This window comes from Salmo salar, chromosome ssa06 (assembly GCF_905237065.1).
Source record: "Salmo salar chromosome ssa06, Ssal_v3.1, whole genome shotgun sequence".
Lineage (NCBI taxonomy): Eukaryota > Metazoa > Chordata > Actinopteri > Salmoniformes > Salmonidae > Salmo > Salmo salar.
The window spans coordinates 61,042,360-61,060,922 of record NC_059447.1 but is presented as its reverse complement, the minus strand read 5'-3'; the positions used below and the strand labels follow the sequence as shown (position 1 = coordinate 61,060,922).

At 43.1% G+C, this 18,563-nt stretch overlaps 1 protein-coding gene across 2 annotated transcripts; it reads right to left on the bottom strand.

Moving 5' to 3' along the window:
• Nucleotides 1-1,159: 1,159 nt before the first annotated feature.
• On the bottom strand, nucleotides 1,160-16,558 carry tmem200a (transmembrane protein 200A). 2 transcript variants are annotated; one of them, XM_014205069.2, is made up of 3 exons: nucleotides 15,624-16,558; nucleotides 1,805-3,320; nucleotides 1,160-1,675 (listed from the first exon to the last, which is right to left on the bottom strand). In XM_014205069.2, exons 2-3 carry the CDS (start codon nucleotides 3,298-3,300, stop codon nucleotides 1,621-1,623), a joined length of 1,551 nt encoding a protein of 516 aa, XP_014060544.1. In that variant the 5' UTR covers nucleotides 3,301-3,320; nucleotides 15,624-16,558; the 3' UTR covers nucleotides 1,160-1,620. The 2 variants fall into 2 exon arrangements, with proteins under 2 accessions (XP_014060544.1, XP_014060545.1); XM_014205070.2 differs by having other exon boundaries at nucleotides 1,160-3,320.
• Between the last annotated feature and the right edge of the window lie 2,005 nt (nucleotides 16,559-18,563).

The following is an 18,563-nucleotide window of genomic DNA, read 5'->3' as shown; positions in this document are numbered from 1 at the left end:
TTGACTATCTCCAACTTTATCTGTAACCTTTTTCTGTTTAGGATGAGTATCCGAGCGGGAGTTGTGTGGACAGTAGCCTATATATGCCACGATATTCTATAAATGTTTACAAAATCAAAGAAAAAGATACTCTTTATTACTTTGCATGAAGTAACATTCACTACTTAAGAACATCAGAGGATTAGTCAGTGCTTCATCCATATCCCACTGGGCACAGACGGCAATTCAATGTCTATTCCATGTTGGTTCAACATAATTTCATTGACATTACGTGGAAACAACGTTGATTTGACCAGTGTGTGCTCAGTGGGATGATATTACCTTATTATTTTATAAGTGGCTTATTGGAAGATGATATATTGTGAATAGTCTACCCATGCTAAGAGAGCATAGCAATAACAGACCAAATCGGCAAGGCGGAGGCTGTATTGTTGAAGAATATGAGTGGCGGATTGGAATTCACGCCACTCCACCTGTCCAAAATAGACTTGCACCCAGACATCCAATGTTTCATTGATTGCTGTTTTACAAAATACCACCTCTTACAGATAAGAAATAGGGGACACAAAAATATTAAAACCAATGTCTTTCTAATTGCAGTCAGATAGACATTTCAGCAAAAGAAAACATGGAAAATATATCAGATCCTGAACATGCACATGACACAGTTTCTCCTGTTCGTATTGACAATGTGCAATCCTTGTTTAAATATCAGGCTTCCTGGAAGTCACACACATCTTGGTTCACTCCCCCTCCAGATGGAACCATCTTATGAGACTCCTCTCTACTCTGGCAGCTCCCAATTCGATACTCCCAGATCTCCTATTGTTCAACATGGGAATGCTATTTACTTCCTTGCCAAAGATAAAGTATTTTCCCTTCTCAACAGATTCAAAGTTTGTGGGGCGAGAAAGCTGTCCTGTCCCCTGAAATGTTAGGAGAATTTCTCAGTTCATTCACTTTCAGAATTCAAGAGACGAAATGAACATCAGAAAAACAGATGCGAGCAGAAATACTCTGTACTGTTTATAATAGTGATTCTATCTTTGTGTTTAAAATACATCTAAGGCAAGGTTAAATACTTTTCTGTGAATACATAGCACATTTCCAAGGCTGGGGAGAACAAAATAGTATAGGCTATCATAAAAGACAAATGTTACTCATTGAAAAGCTTCATTTTATTCTGAGAAATTTGTAAATTGTACATTTTACGCCTTTTTCTTAAAAAAAATAGCAGTGTGTGTTGAGAACAATACATTATTAAAAGCTCCATAGCAAAATATCTAGCCAACTCTTGTACGTACACTGACCAGTTTGAACAAAAAGTACCGCGTGTTGCAACAACACAAAGACTATAGATACGTGACAAGAAAAACAAACTACAAGTTAATGGTGTAGGTTTCTGTACTTCTAAGTTCACTTTAAACCTAATTTGAACAAAATGTATGAATTGATTTGTGCTGCAAATATCTCACACACGTAACACAGCCACTCTTTCTTTAGACTGCAAACAGACGGACTACCTGAGCGCTCCATCCCAAAACAACATGTGACCACCCTTACAATTTACTAAGCAACACTGACAGTGAACAGCTAGAATTGTATTTCAGAATGATCTTGTCACACAAACAAACACATTGTTAGATTTAGGTCCAAGTAGTGGGCTTCATATAGCCTGGTCCCAGATGTGTTTGTGCTTTCTTGCCAACTCCTATGGTCCTCATCAGGTGGCAATGACCATAGGAGTTGGCAAGACAGCACAAACACATCTGAGACCAGGTTTTGTAAGAGTTCCATTTAAAACCTGGTCTCAGAGCTCCCTCGTTTCATAGTGTTGCTCATGAACTGCTTATCGTGTTCAAAGCTGAGGTTATTGTGAGACCTGGAGATCATGAGCAGTTTCTCTTTCTTGGTGTAATCCTGTTTGACTGCTACCTGGGGCAGCTGCAGTCTGTCCATAGGATCCTCCTTGTTCTCCAGTTTCATGTAACCTTTACTATTGCTGCGGTCCAGCCGGGGCCAGCTGGGATGTTTCCTCTGCTCTGGCTTCACTGTCAGGGTGGTCGGCCTTCGATCCAGGTCCAGAGACTTGGAGTGAGAAGACAGCATGTGGAGGGAGTTGTTGGAGCCGAAGTCCTTGCGGGCAGTCCCGGGGGACAGGTACCTCCCACTGGCAGAGCCTGGGGACAGAGAGCTATGAGAGGACGAGAAGGAGTGGGACTCTGTGGCCGAGTTACTCCTGAGGAGCATGACGTCGGGAGGTTTGTAGGCTTTGGCAATGTCCGCCGGGACAGGCACAGCCATGGACTCCACAGAGGGGGGTCGGGACCTAACCCTAATGTGCTCCAGGTCCTCTGTGATGTTGTCCATGTCAGGCTCGTCGATCACACAGTTGTTGAGCTTGATAACGGGCAGGGTGAAAGCGCTGATCGAGGACGAGACGATTGACCTGGTCTGGCATCTCTTGGGGAAGCTGCTCTTCTCGTCCCTGTGGTGGCTGCCCTCATGCTGCAGACCAAAGATGGAGCCAGAGCGCTCTCTGTAGAATGAAGGCAGGAGACCATGCCCCCCTTTGGCCTCGTTGAGAAGACCCTCCTCGTCCTCCGTAGAGCTGGCCCTGCGAGACACCCTCACATTGTTTCCCATGCCGGGGAACCCTAGCAGGGTGTTAGCCGCAAGCTTGGAGGCACACTGGTTCTCATAGGTCCTGACCTCATGCTCCCCATAAGAGCCGGAGTAGGCCCCGTTCAAGTACTTGTGCTCTTTGATCCTCAGGCTATGGATATCAATGACGGTGGAGTACATGTCTCTCATGTGGATCACCTTGGTCTCCCGGTCCCTGTTTTCGTGCAGGATGGCATTGGCACAGATGAAGATGAAGATACCGATACCCATGGTGAAAGGGCCCAGCATCTTCATCTTCTCAGAATGCAGGTGCTGCTCAAAGAACTTGGCCAGTGTACCGCTTTCCTCCCGGGTCACCCTGGTGTCGTTGGTGGATATCTTGGCGTTGGCCGCTACGAGGTCCTCTCTGTGTGGCCAGTAGCCCAGCGCGGCCATGGCGATGCCCATCAGCAGGATCAATACACCCAGGATGAGGAAGAACCCAGAGGCAGAGTAGAGGCGGATCTTTCCCCTGACCACCACTACGTCGGCCCGGGGTTTACGCTTGGCCCTCCTCTTCTCCTGGGCCTCTCCTGGGGCTGGGGACTGGATGGGCAGGTGGTGTTGGGAGCGGGCCGAGTCCTGTCTCTTCAGTGCAGCAAGGTGGCCCGTAATCACTCCACCAGCTGAAATCATCACTACCGCTGTCCACGGCCCTGTAAAGACAGAGAAGGGGAGTGAGATGCATCTGGTATGTTTACTGATGTCTCTTCTCTAGTTGCTGGGTTGCTGGCACTGTCCTCCTGGTAATCCCATGGTGGGAGGCAGAGCAACCTTAACCTTTGGGGGGCGTCATCAAGCTGGGAACAGCATCTGCAGAAACTGCTCTTATGCTTGCTTTGGTAATTAAGAATGATGACAATTATGTTCTAATATGAATTCTAGTCACAGCCCATAGGCAACAATTCATTTGATAATCTGGTGTTTGCCCTCTTTGTTTTTCCTCGCTAAAAGAAAGGAGGGCCTTTTTGGAAGCCAAAATGATGATTGAACTTGCAAATTGCATTATGTTTGTGAGCGAATGAATCCAGATTTAGCTGTGATATGGCAATTTACACATGCCCCCTGCCTTTTCCGCTCCAGCTGTTTGTATCTCTCGCTCTCTATTTGAATATATATATATATATATACACATACAGTGAGGGGAAAAAGTATTTGATCCCCTGCTGATTTTGTACGTTTGCCCACTGACAAAGAAATGATCAGTCTATAATTTTAATGGTAGGTTTATTTGAACAGTGAGAGACAGAATAACAACAAAAAAATCCAGAGAAACGCATGTCAAAAATGTTATCAAATGATTTGCATTGTAATGAGGGAAATAAGTATTTGACCCCTCTGCAAAACATGACTTAGTACTTGGTGGCAAAACCCTTGTTGGCAATCACAGAGGTCAGACGTTTCTTGTAGTTGGCCACCAGGTTTGCACACATCTCAGGAGGGATTTTGTCCCACTCCTCTTTGCAGATCTTATCCAAGTCATTAAGGTTTCTTGGCTGACGTTTGGCAACTTGAACCTTAAGCTCCCTCCACAGATTTTCTATGGGATTAAGGTCTGGAGACAGGCTAGGCCACTCCAGGACCTTAATGTGCTTCTTCTTGAGCCACTCCTTTGTTGCCTTGGCCGTGTGTTTTGGGTCATTGTCATGCTGGAATACCCATCCACGACCCATTTTCAATGCCCTGGCTGAGGGAAGGAGGTTCTCACCCAAGATTTGACGGTATATGGCCCCGTCCATCGTCCCTTTGATGCGGTGAAGTTGTCCTGTCCCCTTAGCAGAAAAACACCCCCAAAGCATAATGTTTCCACCTCCATGTTTGACAGTGGAGATGGTGTTCTTGGGGTCATAGGCAGCATTCCTCCTCCTTCAAACACGGCGAGTTGATGCCAAAGAGCTCCATTTTGGTCTCATCTGACCACAACACTTCACCCAGTTGTCCTCTGAATCATTCAGATGTTCATTGGCAAACTTCAGACGGGCATGTATATGTGCTTTCTTGAGCAGGGGGACCTTGCGGGTGCTGCAGGATTTCAGTCCTTCACGGCGTAGTGTGTTACCAATTGTTTTCTTGGTGACTATGGTCCCAGCTGCCTTGAGATCATTGACAAGATCCTCCCATGTAGTTCTTGGCTGACTCCTCACCGTTCTTATGATCATTGCAACTCCACAAGGTGAGATCTTGCATGGAGCCCCAGGCTGAGGGAGATTGACAGTTCTTTTGTGTTTTTTCCATTTGCGAATAATCGCACCAACTGTTGTCACCTTCTCACCAAGCTGCTTGGCGATGGTCTTGTAGCCCATTCCAGCCTTGTGTAGGTCCACAAGGGACAAGACATCCTTGGAGAGCTCTTTGGTCTTGGCCATGGGGGAGAGTTTGGAATCTGATTGATTGATTGCTTCTGTGGACAGGTGTCTTTTATACAGGTAACAAGCTGAGATTAGGAGCACTCCCTTTAAGAGTGTGCTCCTAATCTCAGCTCGTTACCTGTATAAAAGACACCTGGGAGCCAGAAATCTTTCTGATTGAGAGGGGGTCAAATACTTATTTCCCTCATTAAAATGCAAATCAATTTATAACATTTTTAACATGCGTTTTTCTGGATTTTTTTGTTGTTATTCGGTCTCTCACTGTTGAAATAAACCTACCATTAAAATTATAGACTGATCATTTCTTTGTCAGTGGGCAAACGTACAAAATCAGCAGGGGATCAAATACTTTTTTCTCTCACTGTATATATGTCACTCTCTCTCGCTTTCTCTCTTACACACACCACAGACAAGCACACACAGATGCTCTTTTCCAAATTACTCCATCTATTTGTCATCTCAGGAGGAACATCTCATTTCCTAGTAAAATGGTTTAAAGAAATGTAAGAGGCCGTTACTTATTCCCTATGATCTTAAACGGATCTTAAATTAAAAAGTATAGAATTAGTTATGGCAGTCTGTTAATGGAGATGACTCACAAGGGACCTTGAAATATTTTACAGTAAAATAGAGCCTCAGCTAACACAAGCGGCATTGGTGAGTACTACTCAGTACTCAACTGTACTACCATACTACAATACAGTACTCAGGTGGCCTGACTACCATACACCATCATATTTCAACATTTGCCAATGGACCATGACAATCAATTTATGGGAGAAATATGTTATCTTTCTAGGAACGGTAATCTCATTCAGTGTATCTAATAAAACCCCTTCAAAAGTACCAACAACCAGGTTGAAGGCAGGAGAGGTGCAGTAACATGCTGCTTCACCAAGAGGTGTGTGGAGTGAATCATCAACATCCTCTCTCTGTCAGCACTAACAACAGGAGGTACTGTAGTGTGGACAGGTTGTCATGTTTACACACCAGAGTGTGTCCGAGGAGCACACTCTCGCTCTATAGGGAATATTTACACTACCGGTCAAAAGTTTTAGATCACCTACTCATTCAAGGGTTTTTCTTTATTTTTACTATTTTCTACATTGTAGATTAATAGTGAAGACATCAAAACTATGAAATAACACATATGGAATCATGTAGTAACCAAAAAAGTGTTAAACAAATCAAAATACATTTTAAATTTGAGATTCTTCAAATAGCCAACCTTTGCCTTGATGACAGCTTTGCACACACTTGGCATTCTCTCAACCAGCTTCACCTGGAATGCTTTTCCAACAGTCTTGAAGGAGTTCCCACATATGCTCAGCACTTGTTGGCTGCTTTTCCTTCACTCTGCGGTCCGACTCATCCCAAACCATCTCAATTTGGTTGAGGTCGGGGGACTGTGGAGGCCAGGTCATCTGATGCAGCACTCCATCACTCTCCTTGATCAAATAGCCCTTACACAGCCTCGAGGTGTGTTGGGTCATTGTCCTGTTGAAAAATAAATGATCGTCCCACTAAGCCCAAACCAGATGGAATGGTGTATCGCTGCAGAATGCTGTGGTAGCCATGCTGGTTAAGTGTGCCTTGAATTCTAAATAAATCACAGACGGTGTTACCAGCAAAGCACCTTCACACCATAACACCTCCCGCTCAGTGCTTTACAGTGGGAAATACACATGCGAAGATCATCCGTTCACCCACACCGCGTCTCACAAAGACGCGGCAGTTGGAAACAAAAATCTCCAATTTGGACAAATTTCCACTGGTCTAATGTCCATTGTTCGTGTTTCCTGGCCCAAGCAAGTCTCTTCTTCTTATTGGTGTCCTTTTAGTAGTGGTTCTTTGCAACAATTCGACCATGAAGGCCTGATTCACACAGTCTCCTCTGAACAGTTGACGTTGAGATGTGTCTGCTACTTGAACTCTGTGAAGATTTATTTGGGCTACAATTTCTGAGACTGGTAACTCTAATGAACTTATCCTCTGCAGCAGAGGTAACTCTGGGTCTTCCATTCCTGTGGCGGTCTTCATGAGAGCCAGTTTCATCATAGCGCTTGATGGTTTTTGCGACTGCACTTGAAGAAACTTTAAAAGTTCTTGAAATATTCCATATTGACTGACCTTCGTGTCTTAAAGTAATAATGGACTGTCATTTCTCTTTGCTTATTTGAGCTGTTCTTGACATAATATGGACTTAGCCCTATTTGGTAAAAGACCATCTTCTGTATACCACCCCTACCTTGTCACAACACAACCGATTGGCTCAAACGCATTAAGAAGGAAAGAAATTGCTCAAATTAACTTTTAAGAAGGCACACCTGTTAATTTTGTAACTCTGTGTTGTTGTTTTTGTCGCACTGCTTTGGTTTATCTTGGCCAGGTCGCAGTTGTAAATGAGAACTTGTTCTCAACTGGCCTACCTGGTTAAATAAAGGTGAAATAAAAAATAAATAAAAAATTGAAATGCATTCCATTACTGCATGAAGCTGGTTGAGAGAATGCCAAGCGTGTGCAAAGCTGTCATCAAGCTAAAGGGTGGCTACTTGAAGAATTTCAAATATAAAATACGTTTTGATTTGTTTAACTATATGGTTACTATATGATTCCATATGTGTTATTTCATAGTTTTGATGTCTTCAATATTATTCTACAGTGTAGAAAATAGTAAAAAATAAAGAAAAACCCTAGAATGAGTAGGTGTTCTAAAACTTTTGACCGGTAGTGTACATCTGAGCAGGGTTGGGGAGTAACGGATAACATGTAATCCGTTACATGTAAGGGATTGCAAAAAACGGTAACTGTAATCTGTACGTTACCAGCAAAAATATTGTTATCAGATTACAGATACTTTTGAAAAACTAGTTGATTACTTTTAAATTCAGAAAGGATGCTCAATGACATTCAAATCAGCATTGACAACTTTTTTCCATCTGAGCGAGTCTGACCACAAGGATGACACACCAAATGTTTTTTAATGAATTAATTAATTTAACCTTTATTTAATTGGGAAGTCAGTTAAGAACAAATTCTTATTTACAATGAAGTCCTACACCGGCCAAACCCTAACCCGGACGACGTTGGGCCAATTATGCACCGTCCTATGGGACTCCCAATCACGGACGGTTGTGATACAGCCTGGAATCGAACCAGGGTCTGTAGCGATGCCTCTAGCACTGAGATGCAGTGCCTTAGACCGCTGCGCCACTCTGGAGCCCTGTTAGATCGCGGGAAAAGAGCAGGTATAGGCTTTTGTAGGCTACAGTCCGAGCTATGTCTTCCAATGGTGCGACTGCTGTCGGCATCCAAAGATTATCCAACTTGAATAAACGCTTGGAGGTAAGGATGACAGCAGTGATGTAGTTTACGGCGATACGGATATCACTTATTGATATCTACATAGCGCATTGATGTGAATCATACTGCTACCCTCTCATTTAGCTATTTGCGCCTTATGGATTGCGGTTGTTGCGGATGGCTGTTTACCAATCTAAATGTGTATTTGAACCCAATAATGGTTGAATTCAAGAAGTTTAAGCTGCCTATCAATCATTGTTTTTGAAACCTATGGACAGCCAGTAAAAAATGTGCTCTTGCAAAAGCTGCATAGTGCGGATTCAAGCCTATGGAATAAAAGTGGGGATTTTATTGCTCAATCTAATTCATGCTGATAAAAAAGAAAATACATAGGTCTAATGGACACATGCTCAACCTTGCACACTTTTGATAGACTTAAAGGGGAAATCTGTAGTTGCTACATGCATTTTTGTATTTATACTGTTGAAGTCGGAAGTTTACATATAAGTTAGCGAAATACATTTAAACTCAGTTTTTCACAATTCCTGACATAGTAACAATTCCCTGTCTTAGGTCAGTTAGGATCACCACTTTATTTTAAGAATGTGAAATGTCAGAATAATAGTAGAGAGAATTATTTATTTCAGCTTTTATTTCTTTCATCACATTCCCAGTGGGTCAGAAGTTTACATGTACTCAATTAGTATTTGGTAGCATTGCCTTTATATTGTTTAACTTGGGTCAAACGTTTCGGTAGCCTTCCCACAAGCTTCCCACAATAAGTTGCGTGAATTTTGGCCCATTCCTCCTGACAGAGCTGGTGTAACTGAGACAGGTTTGTAGGCCTCCTTGCTCACACATGCTTTTTCAGTTCTGCCCACAAATTTTCTATAGGATTGAGGTCAGTGCTTTGTGATGGCCACTCCATTACCTTGACTTTGTTGTCCTTAAGCCATTTTGCCACAACTTTGGAAGTATGCTTGGGGTCATTGTCCATTTGGAAGACCCATTTGCAACCAAGCTTTAACTTCCTGACTGATGTCTTGAGATGTTGCTTCAATATATCCACATAAGTTTCCTGTCTCATGATCCCATCTATTTTGTGAAGTGCACCAGTCCCTCCTGCAGCAAAGCACCCCCACAACATGATGCTGCCACTCCCGTGTTTCACGGTTGGGATGGTGTTCTTTGGCTTGCAAACCTCCCCCTTTTGCCTCCAAACATAACGAAGGTCATCATGGCCAAACAGTTCTATTTTTGTTTCATCAGACCAGAGGACATTTCTCCCAAAACTATGATATTTGTCCCCATGTGCAGTTGCAAACCATAGTCTGGCTTTTTATGGCGGTTTTGTAGCAGTGGCTTCTTCCTTGCTGAGCGGCCTTTCAGGTTATGTCGATATAGGACTTGTTTTACTGTGGATATAGATCCTTTTGTACCTGTTTCCTCCAGCATCTTCACGAGGTCCTTTGCTGTTGTTCTGGGATTGATTTGCACTTTTCGCACCAAAGTAAGTTAATCTCTAGGAGACCGAGACCTTCCTGAGCGGAATGACGGCTCCGTGGTCCCATGGTGTTTATACTTGCGTACTATTGTTTGTACAGATGAACGTGGTACCTTCAGGTGTTTGGGAAATGCTCCCAAGGATGAACCAGACTTGTGGAGGTCAACAAATTTTTTTCAGAGGTCTTGGCTGAATTCTTTTGATTTTCCCATGATGTCAACCAAAGAGGCACTGAGTTTGAAGGTAGCCTTGAAATTCATCCACAGGTACACCTCCAATTGACACAAATGATGTCAATTAGCCTATCAGAAGCATCTAAAGCCATGACATTGTTTAATGGAATTGTCCAAGCTGTTTAAAGGCACAGTCAACTTAGTGTATGCAAACTTCTGACCCACTGGAATTATGATACAGTGAATTATAAGTGAAATAATCTGTCTGTAAACATTTGTTGGAAAAATGTATTGTGTCATGCACAAAGTAGATGTCCTAACCGACTTACCAAAACTATAGTTTGTTAACAAGAAATGTGTGGAGTGGTTGAAAAACGAGTTTTAATGACTCCAACCTAAGTGTATTTAAACTTCCGACTTCAACTGTATATACACTACCGTTCAAAAGTTTGGGGTCACTTAGAAATGCCCTTGTTTTTGAAAGAAAAGCACATTTGTTGTCCATTAAAATAACATCAAATTGATCAGAGATACAGTGTAGACATTGTTAATGTTGTAAATGACTATTGTAGCTGGAAACAGCTGATTTTTAATATCTACATAAGCGTACAGTGGCCCATTATCAGCAAACATCACTCCTGTGTTCCAATGGCACGTTGTGTTAGCTAATCCAAGTTTATAATTTTAAAGGGCTAATTGATCATTAGAAAACCCTTTTGCGATTATGTTCGCACAGCTGAAAACTGTTGTGCTGATTAAAGAAGCAATAAAACTGGCCTTCTTTAGACTAGATGAGTATCTGGAGCATCAGCATTTGTGGGTTCAATTACAGGCTCATTGTAAACATTGTAAATGTAAAGAAACACTGTATAGCCTCATAACATGATTAAAACAAAACATTTTATATCACGGATGGTCAATCCTTGCATCCATAGCTTTTTCTATCTGAGATTGGTTACATTTCTCCAGGCCCATCCCTCAGCTTTTTACCAAAACAGAGGCGGAGTGACCATTTTGTTGTTGTTTCATCTGTGGATTTGCCCTTTAAATAGCTGCATACTATCAAGATATCAAAGTGTCACCAACAAAAAGGTAAACAATAGGCCTATGTGGCATACATTTTTCACATGTACTGTAAATTACACTTTTCAGTAGTGCTCAAAGCATGAGCGCAGCATTTGTTTTCAACTGGAATCAATGAGCCCAATCAGTCCTCCATGACAACAAAATCATAAACAACAGAGTAGGGCTGGCTAATAAGTTCTTAGTTTTGGGGTAATGCTCAGGTAAAAAAAAGTTGGTTAATCTACACTTCCATACTTCCAAGTCCTTGTTGCCTTGGTCTGTCATAAAGGACAGACCAAGGCGCAGCGGGTATAGTGCTCATTCTTACTTGTTTATTTGAAGAGAACACTTAAACAAAGAAAAAACTAACGACAGCAAACCGTTCCGTAAGGTTCACAGACTATAACGGAAAATAACCACCCACAAAACACAAGTGAAACAAACCTCAACTAAATATGGCCTCCAATTAGAGACAATGACAACCAGCTGCCTCTAATTGGAGGTCATTGACAAAACCCAACATAGAAATAGAAAACTAGATATAAACATAGAAATAGATAACATAGAACCTAAACACCGAAACACACAAAACAAACACCCCCTGCCACGCCCTGACCAAACTACAATGACAAATAACCCCTTTTACTGGTCAGGACGTGACAGTACCCCCCCCCCAAAGGTGCAGACCCCGAATGCACCTCAAAAACAAAAAAAAACCACGAAAACAACCCCAAACTTAAAGGGAGGGAAGGGAGGGTGGCCACCGTCAACAACGGTCCCTGTGCTACACCCCCCCTTCCCAATCCTCCCACTACGGAGGTGGCTCTGGCTCTGGGCGTAGCTCCCGTTCAGAAGACTCTAGGCTGGGGAGCGTCGCTGGAGCCTCCTGGCTGAGGAGCGTCGCTGGAGGCTCCGGGCTGAGGAGCGTCGCTGGAGGCTCCGGGCTGAGGAGCGTCGCTGGAGGCTCCGGGCTGAGGAGCGTCGCTGGAGGCTCAGGGCTGAGGAGCGTCGCTGGAGGCTCAGGGCTGAGGAGCGTCGCTGGAGGCTCAGGGCTGAGGAGCGTCGCTGGAGGCCGAGTGCTCACTGCAGGCACTGGCTGTACCGGGTTATGGAGGCGCACTGGAGGGTGAGTGCGGGGAGCAGGAACAGGACGTACTAATGGCAGAGTGCTCACAGCAGGCACTGGCTGTACCGGGTTATGGAGACGCACTGGAGAGTGAGTGCGGGGAACAGGAACAGGACGTACTGGACTGGGCAGGTGCACTAGAGGCCTGATGCGTGGGGCTGGCTTTGGAGGCACCAGACTAGTAACACGCACCTCAGGGCTAGTGCGGGGAGCAGGGACAGGACGTACTGGACTGGGTAGGCGCACTAGAGGCCTGATGCGTGGGGCTGGCTTTGGAGGCGCCAGACTAGTGACACGCACCTCAGGGCTAGTGCGGGGAGCAGGAACAGGACGTACTGGACTGGGCAGGCGCACTAGGAGGCGCCAGACTAGTAACACGCACCTCAGGGATAGTGCGGGGAGCAGGAACAGGGTAAACTGGACCGAGGAGATGCACTGGTGGCCAGATGCGCTGCGCCAGCTCACTTCTCCCTGGCTGCCGGCCAACTCTCGCCCGGCAACGCTGCGGAGCCCTTATTGACTGCACCGGACTGTGCGTGCGTATGGGCAACACAGTGCGTATCTCCGCTTAACAAGGTGCCTGCTTGATCCGTCGCTCCCCATAATAAGCACGGGGAGTTGGCTCAGGTCTCCATCCTGACTCTGCCCAACTCCCTGTGTGCCCCCCGATGCCTCTCGGCCTCATGTAGCTCCCTTAATTTCTTCTCCCAGAAACATCGTTTTGCCTCCCACGTCCATCCTTCTCCTCGGTGCTCCAATCCCCGCTGCTTGGTCCTTGTTTGGTGGGTGGTTCTGTCACAGGCGTCGTAAAGGACAGACCAAGGCACAGCGGGTATAGTGCTCATTCTTACTTGTTTATTTGAAGAGAACACTTAAACAAAGAAAAAACAAACGACATCAAACCGTTCCATAAGGTTCACAGACTATAACGGAAAATAACCACCCACAAAACACAAGTGAAACAAACCTCAACTAAATATGGCCTCCAATTAGAGACAACGACAACCAGCTGCCTCTAATTGGAGGTCATTGCCAAAACCCAACATAGAAATAGAAAACTAGATATAAACATAGAAATAGATAACATAGAACCTAAACCCAAAAACGCCGAAACACACAAAACAAACACCCCATGCCACGCCCTGACCAAACTACAATGACAAATAACCCCTTTTACTGGTCAGGACGTGACAATCCTATTCTTGAAGATCAAGGGGTATAAAATTTTTTGGAATGACTGGAATTCTGATAGATTTTTGTTTTTAATGTAAAGATATAATTGAATCGTATTATTATATGTAATAGAAAGCGATGGGTTGGAAGAAGCCTACATAACTTTAACATCCATAAATGTAACATCCAAATATGGCTAGTTATGTAAACTTTAGCATTGATTTATCCTGCAATAGATGTTGTTCAATTGGTAACATACATGTTAGTCTTCTCTAATGCCTCTTAAGGGGAAAGTAATCTCAAAGTAGCGGAATGTAAATCAGATTACGTTACTGAGTTTGGGTGATCCAAAAGTTACTTTATTTGATAACAATTTTGGACAGGTAACTAGTTACTGTAACGGATTACATTTAGAAAATAAGCTACCCAACCCTGCATCTGAGTACATCCCTCAAGGCACTTCCTTAGTAGTTTAAGGTCACTGCACATGATTGCATGGTGAAAATACTAGATGTCATATGTTCGGATCTACAAATGTGTGTTATTCCCATTGCAGACAGAGAGGAGACTCTTGGGCGGATGCATGACAGTTGTATGACCCACTTCTCTGACTGTACCCATCCCCCACCCACCCAGTACCCCCCCCCACCCCACCCAGCATTAGGTCTGAGAGCAGGTGTGGGTGGTGTAGCCTTTTGATGTCGACTTATCTAAAGTTCACCATTAAATACCAGGATGAGGAGAGAGAGGCGCAGTGGGCGGCAGGGGGTGGATTATATCAATAAATCGGAGAGTGCAGTTCCTGTTGACTTTCTTTTCTTCTTTTTAACGATGTGTTTGGAACATAGAACATTGCTTGAATGCCACGTCTTTTTTCCAAAGGACACACACAGGAAATCTAATAAGAGTAGGACACCCCATGAGAATCATAAACATCAGTGGACGTGAAAAGACTATTCTGTCAGAGATTAAACAGAATAGATGAAAAACAGACAATAATATGTCAGGGTGTCAGTGAATTAATATGTCTGTTCAGTGTTGAAAACTAAATCTAGTCTTCTCAGATTTTAATGTGTCATACTTGACATGAGTTTAAATGATCAGATAACGCAATGTTGAAAGAAAATTGCATATAATCAAAAATACCCTTGCTGCTTTGGCAAATGATTTATTGACTGCAGCCATAGCAGATGAGATGAGGAGGAGGATTGTGGTCAGGGCATTATTGGTGTGATCAAGGGGGCAGCCTGGTCTCATAGACTAGACGTAACATAGTAAATGTACATCTGTGACGCTGAAATTAGTATGATATGTTTGGTATGGTTACATAAGACAGATGATTACGTAAGTCAACCATTCCCATAACCCTAACCTTAACCCTTTAACCTAACTCCTAACCTTAACCCCTAACCTTAACCCCTAACCCTAACATCTAGCCTAGCTAACGTTAGAATTAGCCACCTAGCTAACATTAGCCACAACATATTGTTATTTGTAACATATATAAAATGGATGATACCATATGAAACATAACATATCACTCTAACCACTCTAATATCACTCTGAGTGTCTCAGATTTACATTTACTATGTTACATCTACCCATGAGTCCAGGTTGAAGTGGGAGGTGTTGTTCCAGACGCTGCATAATGTCTGGATTAGAGAGAGAGAGAGTGAGTGAGAGAGAGAGAGAGAGCCGTGTCAGTAACTTCTAGACGGGCGCGTGTGTGCAGTGTGTGGGTGGGCGGTGTAATGGTACCGCTGGTTCCAAGAAAACGAATCATTTGCACAGTAACGCAATAAACAATAATATAATCAATCACTGCATGTGTACGTGTAGAGATACAGTATGTAAAACCTACAAACACCAGATCAATAGAATATTTGCCGCTATGTTTCTATTTTCATTTTAAAAAAATGCCTGCAGGGTAAATTGTTTAAAACAGCTATGAATAATAGCCTGTGATGAAACGATGGGAAGGACTTTTGAATTCACCCGAATAAAATAATAAATTCATACAAGAATAAAATAAAAAAAATTGAGAGATCAAAGTGGTGAGAAGGATATAAATGATATTTGATACGAGCGCAGCTCCATGAGACTACCCAGTCAATGGATTCGATAGATAAACACGTCTGTTTAAATAAAGGTTAAAATAGAACCACGTAAATAATTGTTATTTTATTACAGAAAAGGCCATCGAGGACAATACATTTTTCTTGAAGAATAATGTAAATGTTTCTTACCTGAAAAATAGGGTGCTTCTTTCAAGCTGGTGTTATTTGCCCATTACGCATGGAAAATGATAACGCAAGCCATGTTTCTCAACACTCATGGTTGGCTTGCTATGTCCGTTTGTATTCCCATTACATTTATAATCGAGTGCCGATACGAAAAAGAATAAACTTCCAAAGACAAAAGGTTTCATTGTTTCGCTCCATTTCCAAAACGCGCACCTGGACTGTTGGCCACACGACTATACTAACTGCTCCAAGCTGCGCAAGGCGCAGAGAATGTCTACTATTGTTTTACTGTCAAACGTCTCAACTTTTTGTCACTAAAGGCAGGTGATCCACACACAGTCGACTATAACAAATCAAATACGTTTTCTGTTTAGCCTACTAACTTTAAAGTATTCACATCTGGGGACAAAGCGCTGTGAATCCTTTTGGAATAGAACCAAGACGTCTTATCATGTCCACTTTCAATTCCTCCATGGAATGGTAGCTTGTAGATAGACTCTCTCCACCAGCTGGCTTCAGCTCGGAATAATGCATTTATTGGGATGTAGACTAGGAAAAGCATTGTACTCCCACAGTGAGTAGAGAAAAAACAAGAGAAAACTTATTTGAATAATTTATGCGTCGAGAAGTCAAGCATCTGAATACAATATGACCATAATAGTTTACAATGTCCCCAATGCAAAGACAGTAATTGATGCAAATATTGATAACACGTAGTAACCTAAGCTCCCTGCATGTTGCTTTCAATCTGGAGATGCAAATGATTGAGTTAACCAAGTCCTTTGATGATGACCATTTAAGAATGCAATCATTTATAATGTCCCCATAACACAAATATAATAGCCTATATAGCCACTGAATCCAGATTAAACTAATTCCCTGTTCCTACGGCCTACATGCGGTGATGAGCAAGCACACTCGGAGAAAACAACCAACTGTAGCTTATTGTAGCAGGAGCAATTAAAGGGTTAAAAGCCCAGAGATCTATATCGAAATGTTGCAGATGTTTGAGTCTGTCATTTCCTGTGTTTATGCAATGCAAGTCTGGCTCAACTGGATACCCCAAAAAAAACATATTCACTGGGGGCTTCGAGAGAGCTAGGGCTTAAAGTGTACGTGGCTGGGCTTTTATAATCATTTCTCCACTGTGATACTGCCTAAATGTTCTCATTTGAAATGGGACTAACCCAACTTCCAGTATTGTTAGGTTCCACTTCAGCCTTTGGGGTTGAGGGGCTGAGAAAGGGTTTTAATGAGGGGCTACGCCTATTCTGTCTCCCAACCCCTCTGGTCCTTGTTTGGAATTGTCAGGGTTTGTTAAATGGGGAGATTGACAGCATTGTTAAGATGGCGCCGAAGAGAATGTCTGAGGTGTTACATGCCCGTAACAAATTGTGCTATTTTGTAAAAAAAAAATTGCATTGTTTGTAACTTATTTTCTTTTACTTATTTTGTACATAATGTTGCTGCTACCGTCTCTTATGACTGAAATAACTTCTGGACATCAGAACTGGGATTAGTCACCACAAACTGGAAGAATCTTTTTCCTTTAACGAGTCCGACGAGAAAGATATACTGCTCTCCCAAGAACAGGCCCAGATCCCCGTCATTTGCAGGGAGAAAAGACGGAGGACGATGATCAGGTTGTCTTTTGAGAATCCATAGGTGAGAGAGTAAACTCCCACTGCCATCAATTCTACTTGCTAACACGCGATCATTGGAAAATTAAACTGATGATCTACAATTATAATTATCTTACCAACGAGATATTAAAAACTGTAATATCTTATGTTTCACCGAGTCGTGGCTGAACGACGACATGGATAATATAAAGCTGGAGACATTTTCAATGCACCGGCAGAACAGAGAAGCTACGTCTGGTAAGACAGGGGTGGGGGGGGGGTGTCTTTTTGTCAATAACAGCTGGTACGCAATGTCTAATATTAACGAAGTCTCAAGGTATTGCTCGCCTGAGGTAGAGTACGTTATGATAAGCTATAGACCACACTATCTACCAAGAGAGTTCTCATCTATATTATTCGTAGCCATCTATTTACCACCACAGACCGATGCTGGCACAAAGACCGCACTCAACCAACTCTATAAGGCCATAAGCAAACAAGACAATGCTTAGCCAGAAGAAGCGCTTCTGGTGGCCGGTGACTTTAATGCAGGCAAATTTAAATCAGTTTTACCAAATTTTTACCAGCACGTCACATGTGCAACCAGAGGGAAAAAAACTCCACCTTTACTCCACACACAGACATGCATACAAAGCTCTTCCCCGTGCTCCATTTGTCCAATCTGACCATAATTCTATCCTCCTGATTCCTGCTGTTCTGGATGACTGTGTGATAACGCTTTTGGTAGCCCGATTTACAAAGCCGCGGGCATAGATGGATTACCAGGACGTGTACTCAAAGCATACGCGGACCAACTGGCAAGTATCTTCACTGACATTTTCAACCTCTCCCTGACTGAGTCTGTAATGCCTACATGTTTCAAGCAGACCAGCATAGTCCCTGTGCCCAAGGAAGCGAAAGTAACCTGCCTAAATGATTACCGCCCCGTAGCACTCACATCGATAGCCATGAAGTGCTTTGAAAGGCTGGTCATGGCTTACATCAACAACACCCTAGACCCACTCTAATTCGAATACCGCCCCAACAGATCCACAGATGATGCAATCTCAATCGCACTCCACAGTGCCCTTTCCCACTTGGACTAAAGGAACACCTATGTGAGAATGTTTAGTGCAAGGGTCGGGGCTCTTAATTAAACTCCCCCGGCCAGAAGATATTATCATCAATAGGCGCTAAAGGTACTTAGCATATATAAATGTGCTAGACTCTACCCATACCCCACACACAATACCAATAAATTACACTGAAAATAACTTCAATGCGAAGCATTTAAGGATAAGGCTAAACTTTAACAAACCCT